The 22,498-nt window shown below is 35.0% G+C and overlaps 1 protein-coding gene across 1 annotated transcript in view; it reads left to right on the top strand.

The window, feature by feature from the left end:
- Nucleotides 1-10,345, top strand: part of LOC149085573 (WD repeat-containing protein 48) — a 65,360-nt gene extending 55,015 nt beyond the window's left edge. Inside the window, exons 19-21 of the mRNA XM_089233692.1 lie at nucleotides 4,851-4,927; nucleotides 6,753-6,960; nucleotides 8,608-10,345. Coding sequence (XP_089089818.1) covers nucleotides 4,851-4,927; nucleotides 6,753-6,960; nucleotides 8,608-8,700 — 378 coding nt within the window. The 3' untranslated portion in view covers nucleotides 8,701-10,345. The remainder of the gene's footprint in view (nucleotides 1-4,850; nucleotides 4,928-6,752; nucleotides 6,961-8,607) is intronic.
- The last annotated feature ends 12,153 nt before the right edge of the window (nucleotides 10,346-22,498 follow it).

The following is a 22,498-nucleotide window of genomic DNA, read 5'->3' as shown; positions in this document are numbered from 1 at the left end:
ATGCCATCTCGCTTAGTACCTTATTTGGTGTGCAGCATGAATGGCAATATGAGTACTCGTGTGTTGTGGACATGAAATACATGGAGAATTGTGACAGAGAGAGGAAAATAATAATACAAACATATACATACATTTATATGCACGTATGTAACTGCTAGGCTGAGTCATCTTGCTCTACACCTATTTTGTTGAGCAAATTAGTTCAAGTGGGGGGATTGTCTGAAGAGAGCCTTAGCTAAGGATTACCTTCAGTCTTATTGTTTTGGTTGACTTGCTCTGGCTGCTCATATTTATAAAAAAAATGAATATATATATATACATAAAAATTGCATGTAATGTTTTATTATGAAACCGTTTGTGTTGTCCCGCCTAACACCCCCACTAGATGAGTTGAATGGAGGCTAGTTGTCACATTTACATTGTTGTTATAGGAATGTCATAAAAATTCTTGTTCAGGTCCTGTTAGAACATACTGTATCTTGTTCATGTACGGTAATTTATTAGTAGTGGCAGACACACACACACATGTGGATATGATTTTTGTTGTTGTTTTTATCTATTTATATATTTTTTTGTTTGTTTATTTTTGCAATAGTTAAAAAGTTGAAAACATTATTTTATAAATTTGGTGGGCATGTTTTCCGTTAGCGTGTATATATTTGACAAGGCTTGTAATCCTTACTGCTTTGTTTTTGTTTTTGATGATTTGAGTGAACCATTGTTTTCTATTGTTTTCGGAATATATGTACATGTGTAGATGATTTGTAAATTTGTACTCTATAGCATAGTGAACTGGAGTACCCACAATACCGCAGGTTTATTTGTCTGTTCACAGCATTTCTGTTTGTGTAGATATGTAGGGAGTGGGCTGTGTCCTGTTATAAAGATAGTCGCCTCCTTATTCCAGTTTAACATGTTGTACATAACTCGGACAATTTTGTGCACTTTCCTAGCTGTTGTTCCTTGGTCCTAAAGTTGCTGTCATTTCTGGAGGGTTGCTTGTTTGTTTTTGTTTCAGGAGGGTTAGTGGGAATGAGTTATCAAGTTTATTGTCACAGTTGATGGCAGCCTTGGCTAGAGAGTGTGCTCTCTCACCTCTATTGTTACCTACATCGGCCTTAGTCCAACCTAGGTAAATTTTTGGGTTATCTAATAAACGCCGCCTTGATATGCATACAATTGTTTCTATTTGTTAAATCTAGAAGTGCTTGAAGGGAAGAGCAGCTATCAGTTATTATTAAAACTCATTCTCCTGTTCCCGTTGCATATTGTGTAGCTGCTTCTATCTTTAACAATTCTGCTTGAAAGTTACTGTTTTTATCTAGCCCTACTTGCCATGTTTGCTTTTTTGTATTGTTTGTGTATACGCAATAGGCTGCATTGGCACCTTCATCAGTTTTGGAGCCATCCAATTGGTACGTATATGTGGGTGTTTGCTAGTTTTATATCTTAGTCGTCGATCAAAATTTGCTTAGGAATAGTTGAACAGGAGTGGTTGTAGTGCCATCCATGCTCACATGATCCAAAGTTATTGGGTTCAAAGTGTAGAAGTTCTGGAAGATGATCAGAGAAAAAAATTTTGGGAGTGCTACAGTTTTCAGCGGTGGGAACTCTGTGCCAAAATCAACATCTTGCTCTAATAGTGTATTTTTGTATTTTTCTGTGCAGTATGGCGAGTTTGTTTTTTTGTCCCCTTTCACATACTTTTATATAACAAATACAAGGCCACAACAGACAAAATGCCCAATGAAGTGGCTGAGAAAAAAGATGCCCATAACAAATATGGATGTTATATATTTCTCTAAAATATAGCAATCCAATTAAAAGCCGCTGTGGTGGTCGAGTGGTCATAGTGATGGACTCGCATCGCGGGAACCCGGGTTCGAGCCCCACCGTCACCACAGTGGTGGTCGGCTGAAGTTGGTTTTCTGTGGTTCCCAACTTCAAGGCGCAAATGCAAGCCGATCTCCTCGTTAAAAAGTCTCGCCACAGAGAGCAACAGTCCTACAAACAGTACAAATATTCAGTCATTTTACTTCACTTCTGAGATATAGACGGCAGCACTAAAAAAACATACACAACACTAGATACACACCCAGATTGTTAGGTACACATACTTACATTTCCAGCACAACTCACTAGGTAGTAAATTGCCCATGGGGATAGACCTGAGTTGTGCTTGGCTTGAAAAAGAAAAAAAATCCAATTAAAAATGCAATTATAAAAACTAAATCTATACATATAAAATTGGTTTTCTGTCTGCATGTGTATGTTCTCTATACAGATCTATAATTTTAGACTGATCGTCACCAAATTTTGCATATATATACGGACCAGGACCCGGATTGAACGATAGGCAACTTTAAAAGTTTGTCAGAGCCGGGCAAATGCCCAAAAACTGTCAGACAACAATGGTTCCTGGGCCTCAATAACCACTTTCAGAATATTTACTTTGGCTACCATGGTTCCCTAGCAGTATGTCTCAGACATGCATATGCCTTTACAATTGTTTGTCACTTATCTAATGCAGCCAGTATATGTATAACAGTTTATTCCTTTATAATGGTTTGTCACTTTTTCAATCACCCCGGTAATCAAAGAAAACCCCAGGCAGCACCGGTATTATAGCTAGTACATGATGAAATATTATACAATGCCCATAAAAAATATTTATGGTTGTCTCATCAAGTATGGATAGCTTCTTGATTTATCCCAGCATGTTTATCATATTTCTTTTTGAGCATGTCAATTATGTTACAATTTATAACCCCCACCGAGGTGTTATTCCATTTATTAACATCCCTATTAGAGAAGAATTCCCTGTGACACCACAACCTAGAATTGTTCCTTACCAATCGATACTGGTGTCCACTTATTAAAGCAGTCAATTGACAGTGTATTAATAATTCATGGTCTATCTTATCCATTCCATTGAAAATTTTTAACACTTTAATCATATCCCCCCCACACCTGGGGTTTTCCAATGTAAACATATCTTCAAAAAATGAAGTCTCTTACTATCTCAAGTGTGTGTGCCAACAAGGACACACATAGCTCTTCTCTGAACCCCTTCAACCTGCCTTTTATGTATAAGTATTGCCAATGATGTGCTTAGCATGTCCAATTCATGGAATTTCAGAAAAAAGACTGCGGAATATTTTCTTGCCACAAAACGATTGTTTCCAAGAAGAGCGTATTTAATTCCTCCGCACTTCAGCATGACTTCCCACCATCTTCCATAGTAATGCTATCTTGTGACCTTGGAAAGTAGTTCAACTACTGCAAAGTACAGTACTGTATTGGAAATAAACTCCCAGGCCAAAGCCATGTGCTTTTTTTTTCGCTCTGCAGTCACTACAAAGATATTCTTTTTGCTCAAAAACAGGATGAAAATTTTCAATGCAAAAATGTTTACTTTTTATTTATCCTTTGTAACTTTACCCCAAAACAGGCTTCTTTGAGAAGTGCTACAATTATGTTGAACTGATAATTGATCCTATCTCACCCTGAAAGAGTTGTGGGAAGCGAAGAAAAAGTGCAAAATTGGAGGCGATAGATTTTTTTCGAATCAATTTCAGATTTTTCTGACAAGTTCCCGCTCTTGATTTTGTCCCTGAAAATTGAGTTAAGATAACTATATGACCCATTATTTAAATTATTGTTCCCTCATCTGGCTTTTCATCACAAAACCTGATAGATATCCACAATTATTGCAGCTAAAGATGGTATATTCGAGTCTACCAACTTTGAAGTGCAAATGCTAGGGGGTTTCCATTAAAAAAAATCATTCCCACTGCAAGCAGCAGAAACAACTATAGTTGATTGTACTTGCATCAAATCTCAACGAAATGTTTTATTTTGCAAGTAAGAGAGCTAGTCCACCTTATCTTAAATTATAATTTGCCAACTTTGCCAAATGGCGATTGTTAAATTGTCAATGTTGCCAAATAAGGAGTGCTAAATCATCAAATACCGTGTTGAGTCTCCAGAATGTTCTCCCATTTTCCAAAATTATCTTTCTGAGTAGCCAAATTGCTATAAGGTCAGGATTACAATATGAAAGTTTGAAGAAAGATCCTTCACAAATTTTTAAAAAACCAACCAATAAGCGTATTCATTACGTTCGAGCGAATGTAACCAATAGTCTCATTGGTTGGTTTTGTTTTTTTTTTCAAGTTCTGTAAAAGATATTTCATCAAACTTCTGTGGGCTGTAATCCCGGCCTAACTAACAATAAGACAGCAGGAATGATGCCAATAAAATAAAAAATAAATTTTTCATATTCATTGATAATCAGTTTCTCACTTCCTATTTATAACATAAATGGTAGCACATAACGCTGCCTGATCTATCAAAGAGCATAAGGTTTTATGGTTTCAAAACCATACTCATTCACATCTTGTCAACAGGGGTGTCTCTAGGGTCATGCTCTGCACAGAGTGCCACTCTATGAGGAGCCCCATAAAATTTTTTTAATTGTTATAGTTTGTTATCAATCCTAAATATTTTTGCTTTAATTCATTGTTTGGTTTCCAGCATTAATTTTGTTGCTCCAATCCCTGCTCTAAAACTTAAAATTTGCTGCTCCGAAAATTATTCTAAAAATGGACTTCCATCTCTGAGTTTTTCGATATTGAAAACAATCTGAATAAAACAAATATATGAATGCTGACTTTTGTACGAACATGGCCTCTAGTCTAAACATGGAATCAAAATCTTAATGTACTAAATTTATATTGCAATGATAAATATCTTTGTATATATCGTAACCTTTTTATTATATCTTATTAATTTTTTCAGACATTTTATCATTGCTTGAATTAAGAAATTACATTTTTATTTTTTTTAAGAAAAATATTCCCCGGTTAAACAAGATACCTTTTTATCTGTTGCCTCATCCTTCGTCTGGTGTGAAAGCTTTGAGGAAGTGAGTAGATAATTCTGTTTCAACTGATTTTTGATTAAAAAATTTTTCCAAAATATTTTTTATTAACATATTAAAATAGTTTGTTAACAGTTTTTTTTTTTTAATTCATGTGGTTCAAGACAATGTTTTAATTGTGAGGTGGATTTGTTTGGGAGATCATTTATATGAGCCAGAGCATTTTACATAATATGAAAAATTACTGTTTTGATAAAATCTATATATTTGGTAAAGCTTTTCTTCATTTAAAGCAAAAATCTGCAAACTTTATATCGGTCTATGGCTTTTCCGTAGATTCAAGTACACATATGAAAAAGAAAATTATTTATCTGTGCTTATAGTTTATTGATTTTCATGTATGCAACATGTAGACTAAATTTTTTGTTGTCATATTTTTCAGCTCATTTACCTATATTCACAAGCATTACTTCTCATTACTTTACTCAATTTCAGAATACAGTAAAACCCCTACTAATGGACATCCGTAAGATGCGGTCACCCCTCTTTTACAGCCAAATAATAATTTCCCTTTTTTATAATAAAAGTATGTATTACAAACCCCCAATTAACGATCACCTTTCTTTTATGGATGTTTTTTTTTGTTCCATGGTGTCTGCAAACGAGAAGTCTTACTGTATTAACCAATATAGGAAATTAATTTATTGATCCATTTTTCCATGTAATAGACCTTTGAAAAAACCTCAAACAGGTTGTTAGGTTGCTTTGTTTCTTTTATATATTTATTTATACAGTATTGCCTGGCAGAGGCCTAAACAAGGGAATGCGGTGGGGAAGTTTGACAGAGATGATTGATGTTACAAAGGAAATCAGAAACTGTTGTACAATCAATAATGTTTGACAGAAGGTTGTTCCAATCAGTTATTGTTCAAGGAAAGAAACTAAATTTGAAACAATATGTGGATGCAAAGATGGGTTTCAATTTTTGTGAATGGTTAATTCATTTTGAAAAGTATGAAGCTGGCGTTAGAAAATTGGAAGTGTCAATATGAAAACTGCCATGAAGAATTTTGAAAAGGAAAGTTAATCGAGATATATGTCTACCAATGAAAAGCAGTTGCATATTGAGTTGGTGCTTGAGTCCAGTGAGGGAGGCAGAGGATGACCAACAGTTAAGAATGAAGTGGGCGGATTTATTTTGAATAGATTCTAATTTGCCTATATTTGAGAGGGTATGGGAGTTCCAGATTTCACAGGCATATGAGAGTACAGGAAGGATATAGATTTGGAAGCAGAGAGATGTCTGAGGTGACAGGTGGAGTTTTTGAAGTTCCGACGAAGAAACAAAGAGTTTTTGAGACACTTATATGAAAGGCTTAATCAACATGGAGATTCCAACTGAGGTTGGCAGAAAAAATTACTCCCAGATATTTATAATTAGAAACTTTGGTGGTTAAAGAGTTATTGATAGTGTAAGAAGAATTGAGGGGAAGTCTTTTACGAGTAATTTTCATAAAAACTGTTTTTGAAGAATTAAGTTGTAATCGCCAGGACGAGCACCACATTCCGATACAATGTTGAGGTTATATACATATTCATTCTTTTAAAAGAATGAATATGGATCTTTTGTTAAAACTTCAAAGTATCATTATACCATAAGTTAACCTTTCTGAAATTTCTTGAAGATAGATGGTAACTAATCATAGCTTGTCACAGTATCTCTATTCTGTTTTATTCTTTTTTTTGGTAGGCACATTCATGCTACAGAGACTTTTGAGGGTGCTTTTTGAGGATTTTGATTTGCTAAATGTCAGTGAATCTTAAAAAGTTCCATAATGTTGTAACAAGTAAAATTCTTCATTTTTGATAGGGAGCGACTTTCAGCAAGTGATATGTTGCAAGTACGTAAAGTTATTGAGCATGTTTATGAAAAAATAATGGGTGCTGGTTCTGATGCTGGATCCCAGACTGCTAGTCAATCAGGTGGTTCAGGTGGACAAGATAAGACAGAAACTGCAGGAGATGATGAGAGGTCATCTATAGCAGAGGAAAAAGTGGAACTTTTATGCCAAGACCAGGTATTGTCATTAGTGCTATTATAAGAAATGCATAAATGGTTTTTTTGTGGATATGGGTGAAGATATGGTAGAGCATGGGGGGTGGGTAATGACAGAGCCAACTTATGTAATGTATATGCATATACAGTATAAGAATGGCATCATCATCTTGGACCCCCCAAGCCTTTATATCATTTCCTGCCCCCCCCCCAGCCTTTCAAGTCTATCTCCACCTATGTTTGTGAACTGTATGAAAAGTTCACAGAGCAAAATAGTTTAACAATAATAGTTAAACAGTTTTAATTAATAGTGTAACTATGCTACAGTTAACTCGGGTTATAACAAACCTTTAGATATAACGAACAAAAATTTTGCTCCCATCCCATGGGAATTAGATAAAATATAGAAAACTTCCAGATATAGCAAATAAAATTTCTGGTCCTTTGTAGTTTGTCATAACAGGGTTTGACTGCATATCGTCAACTTATAATGAAAACCTCATACATTAAAATTTCTCAATTTTACAGGAAGAGCAAAAAAAGGATGGGGTGTCCCATTGAATAAAACACAAAGGGGATTCATTTTTTTTCTCTATAGAGAGCAGATTGTTGCTTTTTTTTTTTTCAAAAGCTGTAATAAGTGAAATATGATCTTAATCTAAAACTGTCAATAAGTCAATTTTGAAAAAAAAATTATGCACAAGGTTTTCATTAAAAGGTAACAATATGTTTGTAATTCTTAGAATTTCTTTACCTGTATCCTGGCATACATGACCTGCATTATTTATACTTCCAATAGTACACTGTCCTATGCCATTTGTATATTTGAAATTTTGCATCTGTCCCAGATTCGTGTGAAAATAACTTATATAATCGGTATATAACAGATTATATAAATTGCATCAGTTAATTTACCAATGGATTAATTATTTAACACATAAGTTCTTATTATTTTTTTATTAATCCTGCAAATAATACGCCACAGCAGAGATTATAAATTTTTTTCTTTCTTTAAATTTCGCATGCGGATTTTGTGCCACCACGGATTATAAGGCACAGGAAAATATGGTATATGCAAGCTCTTGTATATACAGTCAGGCCTGTTCATAATGAAGTCAAGTCAAACATCATAATGACTTTGTTACATAAGAATAAGCTCAGCCTAAATGAAACAAAATTTGCCCATTCATTTTTATTTAATAAATATGTAAAATATAATGGTTTTTTTAACAAGGGAAAACACTGTAAAAAGTTTTCCTTAAATTTTTTCTTGTAACCATTTTAAAAGAACCGTTTTAACCCTTTATACAGAACATGTCTCACTTTTCAATAATTCTAAAAGTGATTCTCTGGGCCATTCTTAACCTATTACTAGTGATATATTCTATGTTTTTTTTTCTTTTGTAAATATAATATTTATAATTGTTTTTCAAAAGTCAACATCATAACAGTTGTCAACTCTGACCTTATGATTTATTATACCACGCAAAGCATTGAAGGAAGAGATAGTGTTTTAAGTTTTGACATTCTGATACTCTCTCTCTCAGATTTGTTATTATATTTATAAAATATATAAATATAAAATATAATATTTTTTCATTATAATAAATTGTTTAAAAGTAATTGCAAAGATTCTTTTTCTTTGTGTTTGTTATCATTGCTTGTTTAGGTACTGGATCCTAATATGGATTTACGAACTGTTCGTCATTTCATATGGAAGAATGTTGGAGATCTTGTTCTTCACTACAGGCCTGTTAAATAGTGTTGTGTCTGCATTAAAAGAATTTGACTTTTTCTAATGTGTTTCATCAATCTTAAGGGAATATCTTTATAGGCATTCTAACATGTTTTTTTTTACAAAAGATCCTCCTTTTGAATGAATTAAAATATAGTGGCTCAGGGAAAGAACATAATTTACTTTGCTTATATATAATTTTCTTTTACCTGGCTTCTCTGTAGTATCATCAAATTGTTCAATAACTGACACCAAATCTTATCACCTTCGGGTACAAGAAATGTTTTCATGATACTGTAACTTTGTTATACTCTGAGTTTCAAAAAAGTAACAGAACTTCATTAGTGAAGAAGAGAAAAGGTAAAAAAATATGACAATGCAAAACTTCAGAACAACTCGTCTCAATCCTCAATTTTTTTTTTTGCAGTATATGAAACTTGAGTCTCTCAACTCTAATGCATGTTTTTTAAAAAAAAACAACTTTGAGATGGCTTAAAACTGAAACCAAGCATCGATTTGAAAATTTGTTGCCTTTTTATTTTTCAATTCAAAAATATTAGAATTGAAAAGACTGAACTTTCAGTTATGCAAAGGAATCTCCTTTGTCTCTCTGCTTCACTGGAAAAATTACTTACCAGTTTCCTAGTAAGGAGCCAAGTTTGTCAGTAATCAAATCAGGATATTTTTTTTTTGCAATACATTTTGACTTTTCACAGAACTTTGATTATGCAAGTATGTAGGTGATTAAATAGCTCAAAAATTTTGAACTGCCAATAGTTATCCTCTTTTTTTAACTGAGTGCTATAATGTGTGGGTGATTTCAAAATTTGTTTGAATTTGCAATGTCTGTAGGTTTCAATGGAGATTTTTGTAAACTGCCTTTATGAAATAAGATGCTTTGGGGTCATATGGGGCAGCACAGTGACCGTCAGTTGTGTGGGTCTGATCTTGAGTCCTGGCTTTATGAATATAGGCTTTCATGTGTATAAAGTGATCATTATGTTATCAAATGCATTGAAACTTCCTGAGAAAATCATTGATAGAAATTAAAGTGTAAATAATTCATTTAATACTTATTTTAATGTCAAGAATTATGAAAGTTTCATCTGCAATGAGTTGCAAAACAAGAAAGTTAAGCAGACATTCTCTATAATTTATGCAAATACAATAATAATGCCTAACAAGTTTTGTTTTACTTTATATTATTTTATTTTTCTATTAAATTATTTCATAAAAGCCCTGGTCCTACACATGACGGTTTGCTGTGATTTTTACTTGAAGAGAAAGTACCTCACTTTAGTTGTTTTCGAAGGAGAAAACATTTTTTATTTACTCGTTTAAAGTCAGTGTTTTAATAGTAAATAAAATTCTAACCTCTTACATACTGATACTTAATGACTGGAGTTACCCATAATATGTATCCATTGCAAATGCTCAATTTGATGTTGGAAATTTCTGACTTACATGTGTGCAAACTTAATCTACAAATATTACATATGTATTAAAGCTTTTCAGAGAACTTTATAGGAGCCAAAAGTGACTGCTTTTATTTTGTGATATTTTATTATGTCATGCACCTTTTTATTCTTTGTTAATACATTGTAAATATGAGAAATATATATTATATATATGTGTGTATATATGTATAAATAAAACAAAACACACACATTGAGATTTTTTTTTCATTCTATGAGTTTTCATTTAAATGTGTAAAATATGTATTTATTTGTGCAATATTGTTGGCCTCAAAGGGCTGTACAAGAAAAGGGGGTAGATTTACACATAGATATTTATACTAACATTTGACAAGAAATACGAGATCGTGGGATAGTTAACAATAGTGGAGGGGAGTTTGTTCCATTCAATTATGGTAGGAAAGAAACTGTATTTAAAACAATCTGTAGAGGCAAAAATGGGTTTTAATTTTTTGGCGTGGTCAATTCTATTATGTCTCAATGTACTTATTCACACTTTTATTCAAATTCAAGCATTGGAGTAATTTAATTTACTTTGCGTGGAACAATAAATAACCAAGCGCAAGTTTACTTCTAATGAGCTGATAGCTTAAGAAGAAAGTACAATGTCATTTAATTATGACTGAAAATTTACAGATCATAAGCAAGGTTAATGTAACATGGTGAATAAGTATGATGTATAGCATGCAAGTAAGGTGTTTACATTTTCCAAATGGTTTGAAGAAAGTTAGGTAATGTTTAAATCTGTGGAAAGTTTCAATAAGCTGGTAGGAATTATTTGTATGTTTCTACAACAATGCTAATGTTCAACAGATACACCTTTTCTCTAACAAATAAAGTTGAAGAATAGCTTGTGTTATTGACCCCCATTTTGTCAAGTAAAGCAATATAAATTTTATTAACCCCACTTTTTTTTAACGCGATGGGAAATATGGCAATTTAGGAAATAAATATGCCACTGATTTTATTTTTTATTTAAATAATTTCTGGTGAACAAAGTTATATCAGCAATAGTGCTATTCAGGTGCATAAGCTTGATGAAACAGAAATGAACTGATATGAAAATCTTCAACAATTATTAGGACTGAAAAAAAATATCCTCAAAATTTGTCAGAATATGCATGGTAGCATGGGCTGCAACATCGGTAAATGTGGTTCTTTCTTTTGAATACTAATTATCTAGTACAGAGTTTCTAACAGGCTAATGAAATGCTATTTTTTATTTATTATACCACACATAATGTAAAGACAATAAAAAAAAATGAAAGCATCTTATGTGTATTTAAATCATTTACCTATAAGGATGACTCCTTTACAACGATACCCTTTCCCAGTTCCTTGAGTATTGTTATATTAGGCATTTCACACTCAGGATGTCAAACAAATGTTATGTAATACAATCTCCTGAAACAAAAGGTCTAAAAATTGAATTCAAAGTTGTTGGTCACAGATATCTCTGATTCGTTTGGTAGTTTTGAGAGAGGCTTTTGGAGGAACTGAATGAAATTTACCTTTGATATTTCTGTGTCACTGCAGCTGACAGGATAAATTTAATATCAACTGATATGGTGGTGTACTTACTGTATAAACTACTACTAAATGAAGCAAAATTCTGGTCTATTCCCATTGGGCAGATGCATAAACTACTGAAGGCCATAGCTAGAGATTTCTTTTGGAAGAGAACAACTGATTGATGGTGCAGTGGATTCAACCGTGTGATTCCGCATACAGTATATTAGTCATTTTCTCAAACTTTATGAGGACAGAACCTCTAGTAGCTACCTCCCCTATTAAGGCATTGCAATGAAACTACTATTTTTGAAAACAGAACATCTCTCTAAAAGAAATGGAGATACACCCTTTGTTCGTTTTTAGGATGTGTGAAGTAACAAATACAACAAATTATATTAGTATTTTGACACAATACATATTATGCATCCAAGTCACATTATTGTGACCACAGACATAAACTGTGTGTAACTAATGAAATAAGGCAAAAGTCTCAAACTTTCTTGATGCAAATTTAAGGTGAAAAGGTAAGCATTCTGAAATGTGTATAAGTTGTTACTGTCACAGGTAACATTCCCTTTAAGCTGTACACAAACAGTTTCATTGATTAAGAGTTTCATTCTTCAAGCAGCGCATACCATTTTACTGAGGAAAATAGGTGTCACACCATGCACCCCGCTTTTGAAGAAACTGTCCTGATTGTGTAGAGAAGAATTTTACCCTTCTTAATCATGAAAGATAACTTAATACTCAAAACAGCATTTATTATTCAACTATCATCACTTATCCTGTAAAGATAATGTATAACGAGACGATTTTTAATTTGAGCATTCTGGAAAAATTAATAGGTGAGAGCAGCAAAATACACACTTGCCCCTTGTGGTAGAGCATATGGGAGGGTGGGAGGGGACCATGAGGCTCATGAGGAACATCAAATCTAAGGTGAAAGAGCAAAAAAAAATATATTGTTTTAATTTTTTTTTTTTTTTTTGTTAGGAACTTTTGAGATAAAATTGTGAGGGAACAGGTAACAAGGGCAGCTAAAAACAGTCCAGTCCCTGCATAGATGGAGATTTTGTCTTAAGCCGCCCCTGACATGTATATTCTTGTTTATAGTATGGTCCAGGCATCTATTTACTCAAATTTTCTTAACATCTCTGTCATCAAGACATTGGCGTGTGCAAGGGGGGGGGGGTTACGAGGTTCCAACCCCTCTCCCCCAAGTTGAGATTATAGTGTCATTTTGCAGGAAAAACTTAACCCCCCCCCCTTTAAAAAAGAAAAAAATTGAACCCCTGAAGAAAATTCTGCATGTGCCTATGCATCAAGGTTTGCTTCAAAAACGCGATGTTATGTGAATGTTATATGAAAATTTTGGAATCGAACTAAAGTCTTTGCTGTTGCCCCTTAAAAATACAAAAACAACGCCACAACAGGCAAAACGCACAACGAGGTGGCTGAGAAATACCCCTTGCACCCTCGCTTAAGCTGCACCTGTGAGTGCTTGGCTTGAGCTTTGTGTGACAAATTCTGAACTCTGAATAAATTCTGGGAGAGCTCGAGCACCCACTGCATCCTCTTCTCCAACACCACTGTTTTGTCATTTCACTCAGATCTCCAAGTGTTGTACATGGAGTAGCATCAGGTCTGCTCTGGTGAGAAACAGGGATCACAGGTTAAACAAATCAGATTTTTAAAAAAAAGATGCTGAAAGGGACAGCGTTTTCAGGCAAGCATCACTGTGTGTCTTACTGTACTGAGCAGTTTGTGAAACATTCACCTGCTGGTGTCATTTAAGTGTACTATAACTAAGGGGTGGCCAACCCTTTTCCCAAGTCGTGCCACAATGAAGATTATTTTGGATGTGCATGCCACTCCACAAATTTCATCTCACAGACTTTACGTCTCGTTTTTACAGGACAAAATCATTCTCTCCTTTCCTGCAAAATGCTGTTCGGCTGTCCTCTTATTTTCGCAAAAATGTACTGTTTGTCATTCTCTTGAGTTCTAAATTGTTTTTATTTTTGAGTCAAATTTGATTATCGCAGTTTAGATTGTGTATGTACTGTAAGTTTTCCAATAGAAGTTCATCTTACCTACACCATGTTGAGTTTATACACCAGAACCTGATGATTCAGGATGCTTGGGCCCTTTCTTCTTTGTAGAGGACTTAGCCCCTCTCCCAGGAAGTCATGGATATACAATGTAATTGTATTATACTGTGCATGTGCCCCCATGCAGACATGTGGACACCCAGCAACTATGCTAAAAAATAAAAAACTGAACAGAAATTGAACGTATTGAATAGAAAGTCATCATGTAATTGTCATCAACTTTTAAAAGGATTGTTTAAAAGTTGGAGAGAATTCCTTTGATTGTGTGTGTGAAAAATGGAATAGAATATTTCGTTGATTGTGTGTGTGTGTGAAAAATGGAATAGAATTTCTTTAATTTCAGAAAAATCTTTGTTTACCCCTCTTCGTGCCATGGCCATCTCTGCCATAACTAAACTAATGGTACTACTGTGATTGACCAAAGTAAAAGACAGTGCATAACAAGAGTATCAGTGCTCTTGACGTGAGAGGTGGATGTCGATTGCGAAGGTGCGTGAGCGCAGGCAGGTTAACCAGATTCCAGAGCTCCGTAATGTAGACACGCGTGCACTTTAGCAATATCACTTACTGTGTTTACAACAGATAGCGCCACTATACTAACGAAAGTTCTCGTGCATGGCAGTTATGAAACTCTTTTCGACCTGATCAATCTTAGGACAAAATAGACATAAATATTAATCATAATACGAATGGAACTTAAATATAGAACGAATATTATAACACAGAATCTCTAATAACCGGCGCTGCAAGGGTTTTCTTCAATGAGGCGTTTTGGATCACGTGATATTTCCTCTTTCTTTGAGGGACATACAAACCGTGAGCAACCAATATGGCGACTTTCTGCGCGACTCATGAAAGAGAGAAATCTAAATTAAAGAAACGTAGAAATGAATTTTTTTTTCTTTTTGATCTGTGCTAGATATTTCAAAAATTTTCTTTGCTTCAAAAATGCTTGATTAGCTGCGGAATTTCTTCGATATGGGCCGTAATTAATTTTAAAACATCCTAAACTATATGGATTGATGCAGTTAGATATTATAAGACAATGCGGAGACATAAATAACAAGTTGAAATCAATATTATTGCATGAGTATCCAACTCAAAAGTAGGTTCGGTTAATTATTTTATATTAAATTTTCTGGGCTTCGTATCTCTAAGAGAACTCAATATTTCGAGAATTCAATTCCACTTTAAAATTATTGATGTGGCGGAAAACCCGACTAAATTTCCGCATTTCTACGGTAAAATCGGCAATTTTAACATTGATTTCTCTGAGGATCATCCTGTGCTTGTCCCTCAAAGTGATGATGATTATGACGTCTATTCAAAAAGCCTTGGCCTCAGTTTGGTCCGACCGTCCATGTACGGTCCTGTTCAGTGCGCACGAGCTCCATAGAAAGATTGAGATATTCGTTGCCTCTGTAGTCTAGTGATCTAGGGCGTGGGTTCAATTCCCCGCAGGGGCAGTTGAATTTCCTCTCTCCAAAATATATCTTTGCATCAGCCAGCTGATAAAATCCTTTGTATTCAAAAAGCCTCATTTGTGAGAGGATTCAAACAGTGACAACCATTATAAAGGCATAAACTTATCATATGGCAACATTAAAGTAGTATTATATCTATACTCTAGTGTATTATACTATACTTATATCTATACTCTAGTGTATTATACTATACTTATATCTATACTCTAGTGTATTATACTATACTTATATCTATACTCTAGTGTATTATACTATACTTATATCTATACTCTAGTGTATTATACTATACTTATATCCATACTCTAGTGTATTATACTATACTTATATCTATACTCTAGTGTATTATACTATACTTATATCTATACTGGCAACATTAAAGTAGTGACACACCATTGTAAAGGCATAACTTACATGTCTAAAACGCATTGCTAGGGAACCATGGTAACCAAAGTAAACATTCCGTTAGTGATTATTGAGGCCCAGGGAAAAAACCATTGTTGAACGACAGTATTTTTTTGCCCATTTCGAGCATTTGTCCGGCTCTGACGAACTTTTAAAGTAGCCTATCGTTCAATCCGGTTTCTGTTTCGTATATATGCAAAATTTGGTGACGATCGGTCTAAAATTGTAGATCTGTATAGAGAACACAGAAGCAGGCAGACACAGAAAATAAATTTTATATATATACACATGCAAAAAAAACAAAGCACCATGAAGAAATTGACTATTTTTATTGAAATTAAACATGTGTAAATCTCATACACAGATAATGAATTGATTAAAAATTCAAAGCCGTAGAACCCATCAATGGCTAGCAATTGCACATTAAATGTTCAAATCAGTAATTAGTGAAACCACCTCTGGCGACGATGTATACGTCGATATAAGGAGTGATAAAGATTCCTAATTTCATCTTGCGATACATTCTGCCGGGAAGTAATCTATTGCTAATCTGTTGCTCCAGATCTGCGACGTTTTGGGGTCCCCGAATCTGAATCTACCATGTCTCATACATGTTCGATTGGCGAAAGATCCTTGATGGCCAAGGAAGAGTATCAACAGCACGGAGGCAGTCCAGAGATATGCGAGCCAATTGGGGCTTGGCATTATTTTGTTGGAAAATGGCCCCAGGATGACGTGCCATGAAGGGTAAAGCAACTGGCCGCAGGATGTCATCAACATATCGTTGAGCTGTTAGGACGACGTTGAGGACGACTAGAGGCGACCTGCTGTCGTAAGAGATAGCACATCACACCAGGGGTAATGGCTATATGCCTCTCTAAAGCAAAGGCTGATTGGGACCGTTGGCCCCGGCCCCTCCACACACGGGTCCGATGGTCATCTGCTCCAGGACTGAAGCGGGATTCATCGCTGAACACTATGTGATGCCAGTCTGCTGGCAGCCATAATGATCGGCTGCGACACCACTTTAGACGGCTCTGACGATGATGTGGGGTTAAAGGCAGACGTCTTAAAGGCCGCTGTGAGCGTAACCCCGACTCACACAAGCGCCGTGAGATAGTGGAAGGTACCACCAGAGCCGCAACTAGAAGCTAGGTCAGCATGGGTGAGCATGCATTTTGGCGCCCCCTTGTAATGTTGAAAGAGAGGTAAAAGTGTGAAATTTGCGCCCCTTCTGGTCCAGCTCCCGGGACGGCAGACCCGCCTGCTCCTCCTAGTTGCGGCCCTTGGTACCACGTGTAGTATGGAAGAGTCTGTAGCACGTTGGACAGTGGACAATGATGCCGTTGGGGCAATTCGGGCCTGTCGCACAATCATCCGGTCTTGCCTCGCATTCGTACACTTTGGCCTTCCAGAACCTTCATTCCGCGCTCTATTGCGAATTGCAGCAGTGGATCAAAATGAATACTACGAAAAAGATGTTTTTGGATGAATATTCATATTTATCATAATATAATTTATAAGTTGGGAAAATAATTTTAATCCTTTATTATCCAATAAAGAATAAAAATACAGTTGGCTTCGTTGAAAATGCGGTAAAAACGAGACATTAAAAAAAATTCAGGATGTCCAAAATTACGTAAAAACGCGGGAATGTCCCGGGAAATACAGGTCATATGGTCATCCTAAGTATGTCAGGTACGAATAGTCTTATCGGCGTCAAAACCCGTTGGTAATGGACACATATGTGACTATTGTTTTCACCTAAACTAAACCGTGATTCATCAGAGAAGATGATGTCATGCCCAGGGCCGTCTTAAGAGCATCATGGGCCCAACGGGCCAAGTGGTTTTTCTGATTTCTGAGGCCCTACTTGGTAAATTTGGTAAATTCTATAAAATTTCAACCGGATCTCATTTTTGTGGGGGGGGGGCCTCTTCTCTTGAGGCTCCTGGGCCGTACCTGGTGGGCCCATTTGTGAAGACGGCACTGGTCATGCCGCTCAGTCAACCACGTATGAAGTTTGATGCACCCACTGCAATCTTGACAGTATGTATGTCACTGATGAATTACAGGCAATCTGAGAAGCAGTTGACGTGCCCGTAATCCAGAGTGTAATAAACGGCGACATACACATAGCTCCGGCCAGGGCCGCAACTAAATGCTTGGTCACCCGGGGCAAGCGTGCATTTTGACGCCCCCTTGTAATGTTCAAAATTCAAGGACAGATTTCAGAATGAAATTTGCGCCTCCTCTGGTCCAGCGCCCGGGGCACGAGACCCGCTTGCTCCCCCCTAGTTGCGGCCCTGGCTCCGGCGAATTCATTACATTTGTAATACATTTGTCGATGATACAGAGCGGTCAGTTAAGACATCTTGATGATGCGCTGTCTGCATATGATGTCCAAAATCTTTTTTCTGTCTTATCTCTTTTTTCGAATCAGGCTGTCTCTTCAACCACAAATGAACTTGATCCCACTCGTTGGGCGAATAATACCGAAAAGAATGAATGAGTTCTCTCATTCCAAAAATACGTCCTCTGTCAAATTTACTGATACAATATAATCATACGCGCTTTGTTGTCTTACAAGACAGCTTACAAGATTGCTTTAACGTAGATACATCCTTAATCGCTGTTGAACAAGGACTAAAACTTCAATCGAATCACAACACACTTATCAAAGAATGAAGGTTAATTTACATATGCCTAAGACCTCTCACTTTCTTCGCTTTGGAATTTATGAATCAATGAGGCTGAAATGGTGATAATTTCTTCTGTATTGTCTATTTTACGTAATTTATAAACGTAAATGTATAACTTGAAATATTTTTGACGACTCAGGAAATTTATCGGATTCCAGAATTTCTCTACGTTCTAAATATGATTTTTATTATTAAAAGAACGTGCAAATACAATTGACTGAACCAGGGTTCTCAACCGGGGGCCATGGCAGGTGGTTTGGAGGGCCAGAGAGCGCAAAGATGAAAAATTTGTGGTGTAGTAGTAGTAGGTAGGGCCTCCAAAAAAATGGCTCGGGGATCCATGATGTTCTTAAGTCAGCCACCTCGTTGGTCAGTTTGCCTGTTGTGGCGTTGTATTTGTACCATACCATCACTTTGTCCATAGGGGCCTACGATGTTGAGATGGCCTTGAATTGAACTTGGACTAGCGGGGAGCTCAATAAATTCTAGCCCAGTGGTCTGGAGACCAATCTTATTTAGAAAAAATTTTGTTCAGTTATTGAAAAATTATTAGTTATTCATTTATTGAAAAAATCAATTCAATACGCATAAAAGCTCTCGCTTTTGGATGAAGGTCGAAGAATCTGGGTAAAAGGAAGGAAAGCCAGGAAAAAAAAAAATATACAGTATGAAGGAGGCCACGTTCAAAAAAAAAATGTTAAGGAACAATGAACTATACTACTGATCGGTTACTTTTTTTCATAAAATGTGTTTGGATTAATTTGAAGTCGATGCGAATTTAATTTCATTCTTTGGCTTCATCAAAACACTTCAACAGACTTGATTTTAACAGTTTAAACACTTTAACAGTCTATCGTTTTAGACATAATAAAAATTTAGACCCCAACCATTGACTTAAATCCGATCTAGAAACGCAATAGTTTCTGGGATAATCGAGAAATAAAAATGATAGAGAAATTTAAAAAAAAAAATCCGTTTATATATTATTAACACTCATCTTTTTTTTATTTCAGCCTAGTTCTTACACGAGTTTTGAAGGATAAAAGTTTTCTTTTTCCTTCAAAAAGTTGAATAAACTTGAAACAAAAACTGAAGGCGAACAGCCAACGTATAATGGAAACGGAGAAATACCACTAACAGAGTGAAAACAAAAAGTTTAAACATTGAACTAAGACAAGAATGATAAAAACTTATTACCTCTTTCTTTCTTTTGCATACGCATTTTTCCCATAATTTTTCAAAATTAGTTTCACTAAATCTTTGGTTATGAATGTTTGTCCTACTCCACAAACGAAACAAATTAAAAACAAAAAACATTCTGAAAGAAAACACAAAGTTCAAATAGGATGTTTATGTTACAATTGTTCGGAAAAATTATTTAAAATTCACAAAAATTAGTTAAAATTTTGATATTAGGATTAAAAAAGACTTTTTTATCACAAATATTGGATATGCATATTATTCATTCATTAATATATTATTCATTCATTAATATATTATTCATTCATTAATATATTATTCATTCATTAATATATTATTCATTCATTAATATATTATTCAGAAACAAAAGTGTGAATTGAGTTCATGTATATTGCGTGAATCAAACAAGATGATTTACTATACTTATGTGAAGGTTCATATACTACGCTTTTCTCTTATTAGTTTCCGAATTTTGTGATAAAGAAGTAAGTTTTTTTTAATAAGTACATGGTGTCTCTTTTCTTAGGATAAGATAGCGTTTCTTACGAGTTGAATAAAAAAAATTCTCAAGAATGTGATGCGGCTCGAGAGATAGTAGTTCTGTATTGGAATGTCGAGGCGCGCGTGTCTCGGTGAAAATCAATTATTTCTAGGCACTCTACTCGCTCGTGACGTCATTGCTTACGCCAGTGGAATTACAGGGTTAACATTCGAGTTATGGAAACACGGATTCTCCATTTTTCTGAGATGTATCGATGCGAAACCACTGATAATAAAAAATAAAAATAAAAAAAATATATATAACACATTCATATAGCAAGCTAAGTGAAGCTAAAAGAAATACATGAATTATAAATGCAAATAGTATAACGCGGATTAGCATTTAAAAATACGTTGCATAGATCGCGTGCTATTTGAGAGTGAATGGATGAATTAAAAGTTTTAGCCACGTTTCATAAAAAGACAATGAAACTAGAGCAAATATGAAACGGATTGAAATTTTTAAATTGATTTTCGAGGTGACATTTCAGTTAATTTAGTTCTTGATTCAAATGCACAAATAGCCACCATAAATTTCAGCATGGGATGAAAACAAAACTAATAATTCTTCTCTTTTGATTTAACTTGAAATTATAAATCTAGTAGTGAATATATCTATGATGAACACGTTTTGTCTATAGGTTACAATTACCTTATAATTTTGTTTTTTAACTGAAGCTCAATCTTTCTTCTGCATGATCCAAAAAAAAAGTTTATTTGCAGACATGAATTCATAATGCTAGCAATACTTAAATAAATACTTGTCATTTATTCTCTTTAGTATTGTGCGGCAATGTTTTGGATCTACTCAAAATAAAATTAATGCAGACGATAATAATTCATAAACAACAGTTTTTCATAACACAAAAACGTAGTATAAACCTTCACATTTCTATTTTTGAAAATTTCAAGTTTGCTATTGTTCGAGGATAGTAAGACTTACACGTTATGGTCTGCAACATCACTAAACTTCATTTTCATTTTAAAATAAATAATTAAATTGCCTAATTTCATCTGAGACGCATCATATCATATTTTAACGTTTCATTTTAATCTCCGCATCAATATGACGTTATTTTATTCTACATTTGCAATGCTCATAAATAAAAATGTTTTGATGCAAATTAAAACTGAATACGTGCATGCGAGTAAGATTTATTAATTGAGTAATTAAAATACGAGATATTGTGTGTCGCATAACCACAATAGACTCAGGATAGGGAAGTCGTGTGTAATCAACCTCCTTTGCTTTTACGATCATGTGACTAGAGGCCCGTTTACACGCTTCAAGTAATTTAGTAGTGAACTAAATTTTATGTCAAGTCGTCAAGTACTTTAAAATGTATGCAGGCGTTAAAGCCGAGTTTTCCTAGGAGTAGAATTTCTGCGCCGTGGGCAGCGTGAAAATGCTGATTGATTAAAAACCTGAAATTCAGGTTTTTTGACCAATAAGCGTTTTCACGCTGCAGGCGGTGTAGAAACTTGCTCCTAGGAAAACCTGGCTTAAGAGCCGTTTACACGTGTTCAGCTGTTAGGTTGTCAAGTAGACAAGTATGAAAGAATCAGGGTTTTTTCGGTTAAGTAAAGGCCCTATGCGCATGCGTCAGTGGTCAGTGCACGTAGTCTCGTATTATCCAATGAGCATTCACTACTTGATTACTTAAGTTGGAACAGGTTTTAGTACTCGATGACTTATCTCTTTAACAACTTAATTACTTGACTACTAAATTATTTTGCGTGTAAATGGGCCTTAAGGCTTTAAGAAATGAGAAAAACATATGGATATTATCTATCTGACTTTTCAAAAGCATTCGGTGGTAAACTTTTGAATTGCTTACACGGAATCGGGATAGGAAACAGCCTATTAAATTGGATAGATTCGTGGTTGTGGGATAGGCCACAATGGATCATGGGCGGAATAGGAGATTTTCTGATTGGACGTATGTCTTAACTCGAGTTCATCATGGAAGTGGTTTTTTTTTGTAAATAAATTCGATCAAGTATCGATAGGATTGTTGGCGAATTCACAGATGACGTAAAACCAATCAGTGTAGTAATGAATCTTAGCAATAGGGAGTTGCTGTAGATCAACTTGAATGCAATCGCAGCATGCGCGGATGAATAGCGTATGACTTTCAGCTTTAATAAGCATATTTTTTCTAACTTTTGGTTTCAATAACCCACGTTTCACTTATGAATTGTTGGATGTGAAATTATTTTGGATGTAACTAGGCTCACTGATTTTGGAATTCTTATTGACAAGCCGGCTTAGGTTTTCTGAAAATTATTCTTCGGTGATGATAAAAGCATGAATGCTGGTGTTCTAACTAAATCGGTCTCTTCGCGTTCTCTCAAATCATTCTTTCGTTTTTCCGTGGCTTAGTTAGCCCCGGTCTAGA

The sequence above is a fragment of the Pholcus phalangioides genome, unplaced genomic scaffold, assembly GCF_987345545.1.
Source record: "Pholcus phalangioides strain wild (caught in Gottingen) unplaced genomic scaffold, Ppha-v1.0 ptg000007l_1, whole genome shotgun sequence".
In the NCBI taxonomy this organism is placed as follows: Eukaryota; Metazoa; Arthropoda; class Arachnida; order Araneae; family Pholcidae; genus Pholcus; species Pholcus phalangioides.
The sequence above is the reverse complement of the archived record's forward strand: the minus strand, read 5'-3'. Positions and strand labels throughout refer to the sequence as shown.